General features: G+C 41.3%; 1 protein-coding gene across 2 annotated transcripts in view; it reads left to right on the top strand.

Annotated features, from left to right (window-relative positions):
• Positions 1–6,587, top strand: part of FREM3 (FRAS1 related extracellular matrix 3) — a 125,668-nt gene that overhangs the window by 65,685 nt on the left and 53,396 nt on the right. For both annotated transcript variants that reach the window (XM_019534415.1, XM_019534416.1), the window contains exon 3: positions 4,217–4,363. In XM_019534415.1, coding sequence (XP_019389960.1) covers positions 4,217–4,363 — 147 coding nt within the window. The remainder of the gene's footprint in view (positions 1–4,216; positions 4,364–6,587) is intronic.

Genomic DNA, 6,587 nt, shown 5'->3' with positions numbered 1-6,587 from the left:
TAGGGCGGCTAGGAGCTGGAACCAACTTCCTAGGGAAGTGGTGCTGGCTCCTACCCTGGGGATCTTTAAGAAGAGGCTTGATGACTACCTGGTTGGGCTCATTTGAGTCCAGTCTTTTCTCCCATCCAGGCAGGGGGTCGGACTTGAAGATCTACAAGGTCCCTTCCGACCCTACTTCTATGATTCTATGAAATTAAAGGACCCTTTAATCTCTTGGAGTTGAATTGGAACCCTCCGAATCGATTTGGCGATTCGGGGATAGACACAGCTTTAAATGTTTTTTCTAAATACCTCTAGGTAACAGGTGACTTGTGAATGCTGTTATGCTGAGGGACATGGAGTGTCCCACAGAAGGATGGGGGGCTCTCCAGCATGCTTGGCAGTGGACCTGGAAGTGGACCAGAAGCACTTCCGGTCCACTTCCAGCGAGCTCACCGGAGGGCCCCCCCACCACTGCCCCGGCTCAGCAAGTGGTTCCTCCTGGGTCTGGGGAGGCACCCAGGGTCTACCCCCCCCAGCTGATCACCAAGCTGGGGGAGCATGGGGGGGGGGCCCAGCACGCTCCCCAGAGGTCCCAAAAGTGGACCAGAAGTACTTCCAGTCCACTTCCAGGTTCTCTGCCAAGCACATGGGGGGGGCCTCCATGCTCCTGTGGGATGCTCCATCTGCCCCAGCGTTGCAGTGTTCATAAGCCACACCTGGTACCTCTAGGTATGCAGAAAAACATTTAAAGCTGTGTCTATGGCCAAATCACTGATTCTCTAAATCAGCATAGACTCTTCAAATTCAGATTAGGCTGAATCGAATCAAGGACAGTGATCCCTGAATCAATTAATCGAATCACTGTCCCCAATTCAGGCTGCATCTCAATTGAATAGGGCCCATTTCGCACACCCCTACCAGGCAGGTAAGGTGTTTTTTGTTGTTGTTTTTTAATGTAGTGATAACTTCTTATGGTCAGTTTTTTCCCCCCATCTGATTTATCCATTTTATTTTGCTGCATAAACCTAAAATATTCTGTCCAGCAGTGACTAGTGGAATTTTCCTTCTGCACAAAGGTTCTGGAATAAAGCTGGTGGGGATAGCTTCACTGCTTTTTCATTCTAGCTGCCTTTCGACCTCTGGTAGAGGAAGATGAGACAGCATCAAACCCTAAATCTCTGGCATGGATAATAGTAACTTTTGGCTGCTTTACTTTACCCTGTTTTAATCAGGTATGACAAATGCAGTTTTTAAAGCCCTGTCACCATATGAATGAGACTTATATTATATCTACATGTGTATATTTGTTCGCACATGCACATATGCATGTACACACAGACACATGATAAACAAATGAGCTTTGTGATAAAATGTATTTATCACAACTGTTACTAATACATCTGGTTGGTGTGAAATGTGGCCAACGAAGAAATTCCACGAGGCATCTCAAGCCACCCGAACACAGTGGAATCAAACTTCAAGACACAAAGGGGCCATGACTAGCAAATTAATTGCCCTTTCCTTCTCTATTTACAATGATCAAATTGCAAAGGCCTGAGAAAGTTGATACAATGTTCCCTTGTAATCTGTTTTTGTTTTCTGGAGCTACCCATAGAAGTGTGGACCAAAATCTCTATTGCTCTCCTTTGTTATTTGAAGGAGGAAATATTTTACAAAGCAAATGTGGACATTGAATATGGCAGTATTCATGATTAGAAACAGGTGTTTCCAGATGTTGTAATTACACCATCTCTGTAATAGTAGTCTCTGCAGTGTCTTAACTTGCAACTTGCACATATAATTTTTTTACTGTGAATGCTCAGTAATTTGAATTATGCCAGTTTATTTTACACTGGATTAAGCACCTGACAGTTTGCATCTGTTCATGCACCTGCAGTGTTTATTCACCCTACTAGCCAAACGTTATTTTTCTTAAGTAGTTTCTCTTTGTATTAAAAAAAATTATCCTAAACCCTGCTGTCTCTATTCTTTTGCTCTGGTCTTCTATTTCCAAGCTAATTAGGCTTTAGCAGTTTAGGGTAGCTCGTGTTTAAAAAAGAGAAAGTTGTCACTTGATTAGATAAGGATACAGAAAGGGGAGCAGGGGAGGATCTGTCAAATAGTAACCAAGAACAACTTCTAGAGTGACTATTAATCACATTGAAAAGCATTTTGTGGCAGAAGCAATAATGTGATTTATTGAGATGTTTCTGAGGATAGACAAAGCCACCAAGAAGCACATCTGGATTATGTTTTTAGAGAGAATTGTTCAGACCAGACATTATGGTGCTGTGTCAGCCAGAGCAGTAACTAAACAGCCATTCAAAAAGACTCCAGTTTGCTAATTCCATTAGACTGTAGCTAATAATAAAGGTTATCTGCAAAAATTCTTCATTGATGAATGCTGTTTCTAAGGTGCCATGAAAATGTTGGTCAGGCTTTTTTGCTTAACGGTGTAATTGACTACAAGGTGGAAATGTCAAAGTCAGATGACGAAATAATTTTTCTATATAAAGCATGCTTGCTTCAGTTTTAAACTGCTACAGAATCTTTACTTTTTAATCTTTTTTAAATTAGAGTTGCTCCTGATTTACAGCCCAGTGTAATTCACACTGTGGTCAACAGGAGTCCTTCACTTGATTTTTGTCTGGTACCCCTTATGTGTGCCATGGAGTTTGAATTGATCCTTTGGTGTTGGTGTAAGGACTTGATCTTGCATCATGAAGTCAGAGGGGTAATTTTATTTCATTGCAATAGTTTGGCCATTAAATGAAATCAGAATCGGGGCTTTCGATTTTAATGCAAAAATTCCTGTATTCATTCTAGCCCCAACCTGGATGAGTTTCATTTATTCATCAATTACAGCAAAAAAACCCTCCTGAATTTTAATGAGAAAAGCATGGATATTTTGCAATATCAGGATGCATCATCTTTAAAATTACGAAGATGTTGAACATTTAATTGCACTAATTGTAGTGCTGATACAAGTAGAGAATGTTCATATGTTCCTAGCATATGAGTTTTTATTTTGACTTGTGGAACACATGCACTGTACAAGCAAATCACAAATTGACATTGATTCTTGACAGTATAATTGTTCTTGGCCCCTCAGTGGTCATCATACTGTCCACGTTCTGTCCTGTCAACATAATCCTTTGTTTCACAAACCCTTTGTTTCATACACACATCCTAATTTGGTCTGTTACTCCAAAACCAGAAAGCCCAAGGGCTCTGCAGTTGGGCACTGTGACCTGGCACCACCTTATATTATGTTATAGAACCGTGTAGTAAATGGCTTCGATTCCCAGCCTGTGCATCTGCTTGCTGCTTGCCTGTATCAGATGTAGCAGGCTTTGAAGAAACTTTTGTCACAGACAGGCATTTAGAAGTCAATTAACTCTTAATGTTGCTGTTGGACCATTATTCTAATGCATATCTACTTTACCTATAAGTTAATTACCAAAAGCAAACTTCTAAATACCATTTCCTAGCCATCATCAGACTGGGCCCTTCTCGTCTGATCCACAGGGCAAAAAGGTTGAGCACCACTAATACAGATAATTGCTGAAACTGATCCTTTTTAACAAAGATGTTAGAAAATTGGAGAGAGCAAAGAAATTAGTCACAAAAATGGTTTAAGGGCTTGAGAATATATAATAATGCTAGTTGTTGGCAGTTTGAATTGCTCAGCTAAAAAAAATGAAGATGATTCTTTGTGGGTGATTTGTTTAACTTTTTCTTTTCCTTTTTTCTCTCCCCGCTCCTCCTCCCCCACAATTTTTTTCTTTTATGTGAGGAGGACTATCTGACATGTTAACTAATATATATTTTCCTAGTAGTAAAAAGGGGCACTTAATCACAACTTCAGTGCATTTTGCACATCTAGATTATTGAACAGATAATTCCGTATGTGATAACTTTACCATGCAATACTAAGAATACTGCAAACATTTTTAAAAGAGCAGGCTAAATTCCAATCGTCTAGTTTTTTGGTGCTGTTAGAACAGCAAAAGCACCTATGAAGGATGAACTTAGCACCTTTTGAGGTAAGCTTACAATGGAGCATTCAGTATTTCACATTTGGGTGCCTCTTTTCCCAGGTGTACATAGACGAGGGGGCGAAAGTCTGGATGTCATTGGAAATGCATGTAAAAGACACTCAGAGAGAACTGTAGCCTTCATTTGACATTCAAGTGCTTTATCCTGATATTTCTGTTATTCCTATGAATTACAGCAGGGAACAAGCTAAAGAGCCAACCCTTTCGTCTCAACTGGGCTTGGATTTCACTAGAGAAAGAATACTATGTTGTAGATGAGGACTCCAAGTTCCTGGAGGTAACTCTTAAGCGCAGGGGATACCTGGGAGAGACATCTTTCATCGGTGAGTTGTTGTTTTTTTTCAGTTGTCCTCTCCTTCAATAGGGAGAGGCTGATTTTATTAAGAAGCATCAGTAACTACATCATAGTTGCTCTTCTTTACCTATATAACACCAATGAAGTGCAATGCTAGTACTGTAGTCATTTATTTCTTAAATGTGGCTTTGTTGTAGACAGGTAAGTCAGTGTTCCACCTCTCAGACACCTGAGTGAACACATGATATGACAACAAATGGTAACAAACATTGTAGGGGTTAGGACAGGTTACAGTAAAAAGATCACCCTACCTCATTTGCATGTTCAATATGAGCTTCCAGTTGCAATGAACAGCCTTATTCACAGGCCATAAGGGCAGCCATCCTCCTGTTCTCTGCTGTATATATTACCCTTCACAAATGTTCCACAGACACTACCATTCTCCTTTGGCAGTGAGACCCACAGTACATCTCATATATTGTGGTAACCTCCCCAGTCCTCAAGCTACATGCAGCTGGTGCTTTCTGCCTGTCTTCCCATTGCATCCTTCTCAGGTCAGTCACTTAAGGCAGAATATTCTGTCACCTAGTTCATAACTAAAGTACAGCTTGTGACCAACTCTGAGTTACCTAAATAAAAGCATAGGAATTATTACCTATTACCTCCTCTGGGTGTATAAGTGTCCCCCAGTGTAAGACTAGGATCACCCTCCAGGGTTATGCAAACATCTCCCTTTTGCTATAACTGGGGTACTTACTTTCCAAAAAAAGTATAATAGGGTTGGTTCTACACACTATTTGGGTAACTGAAAGCTGGTATCAAACTGCACTTTGGTTATGCATAAGGGGTTGAAAAGGAACAGGATTGAAATGATGTAAGTGTATCTCCTATTTCTGTACTCAGTCCTGGCCAAGCAAATCATCCAAATGACCTAGCATTCTGAAATAATAAGGGGGCTGGAACTGCACCAGCAGCAGGCAGCTGTTAAGAGCAGCCACCTGAACACTGCTTCCATCTAAATAAGCCGGGTCCCTTTTCCAACTCTTTCTAAATCACAGAGATGTTAGCTCATCCTACTGCACTCGTAAGACATCTCCAGTCTGTGGATGGAGGATGAGTAGAATTATGGGAGCAGGACTGACTTTATAAAAAAAATAATAATGCTACAGACAGGGAACTATAACCTTTAAATACTACATAAAATCTTACCTTTTTTCTTCTTTGTCTTCCCTTATTTGCCTTAACCACCAACCTCAAAACTCCAATCTAATGTAGACTTGAGTTATTTCAACTAATGAACCATATATGGTATATGAACTTGACATCTGACTCACATGGTCTGATCCTGTGAGTCAGACCCTTGTGACTCACCTATAGACATCATAATATTTGGATGGCAATTGTGTATCATACCATATACATTGTATAAACTCCACCATGTGGGAGCACATTCCAAATCCACACAAAGCTTGTTTCATTGTGTGTGTGGGTTTTTTTTAACCAAGTCCTTTTATTAGCCTGCAGACACTATAGGATGATTAATTGAGAGTAAAGTAGTTGACTTAATATTGCACTTATAACATCAAAGAAATTTTTGGCATGCTCTGATGCTAGCCCTCTTTTTTTACAAAAGAGGGTAAGCAATAAGTTCATAGAAACAGTCTGGTAATATAAGAAAAATAGCTATATGTTGTATAGTAACCTCTCACTGATGATGACTGATCAGGACAGCCACAGGGCTTGAACCCAGAAGCTGTCCCAATCAGCTAGTTGTCAGCTGGCAGGGACCACCTGGCACTCAAACCCTTGGGTAGTCTCTGCCAGCTAATGAGGACCCCTTCTGGAGCTTGGGTCTCTGGGCCATTCAGTCAGCTTGGACCACCTTGGAAATCCAGTCCCAGGGCAGTCCCTGCCAACTGACAGGAGATTGGGAAGGCCTTGGGTTTCTTGCCCTGGGACTGTCCCAATCTTTTGTCAGCTGCCAGGGACTGGTAGATCAGGTTCAAACTGTGGGGCTGTCCTGATCAGCTGATTATCAGCCAGCTAATTCCAGTCCTGGGGCAGTCCCTGCCAACTAATGGGAGATTTGGAACAGCCCTGGGGCTCAGCTAAAGGGGCCATGATGATCTGCTAGGGGTTTTCAATCTTTTTTAACAAGTGTACCCCTTTTGTCTCAAATTTTCAGCTCATGTACCCCTTTATATTTATTGAGGCCCCTGCAGTGGGGGAGGGAGGGAATGGGGCTGGGGCTG

The sequence above is a fragment of the Crocodylus porosus genome, unplaced genomic scaffold (genome assembly GCF_001723895.1).
Source record: "Crocodylus porosus isolate Cpor-Errol unplaced genomic scaffold, CroPor_comp1, whole genome shotgun sequence".
In the NCBI taxonomy this organism is placed as follows: domain Eukaryota; kingdom Metazoa; phylum Chordata; order Crocodylia; family Crocodylidae; genus Crocodylus; species Crocodylus porosus.
The sequence above is the reverse complement of the archived record's forward strand: the minus strand, read 5'-3'. Positions and strand labels throughout refer to the sequence as shown.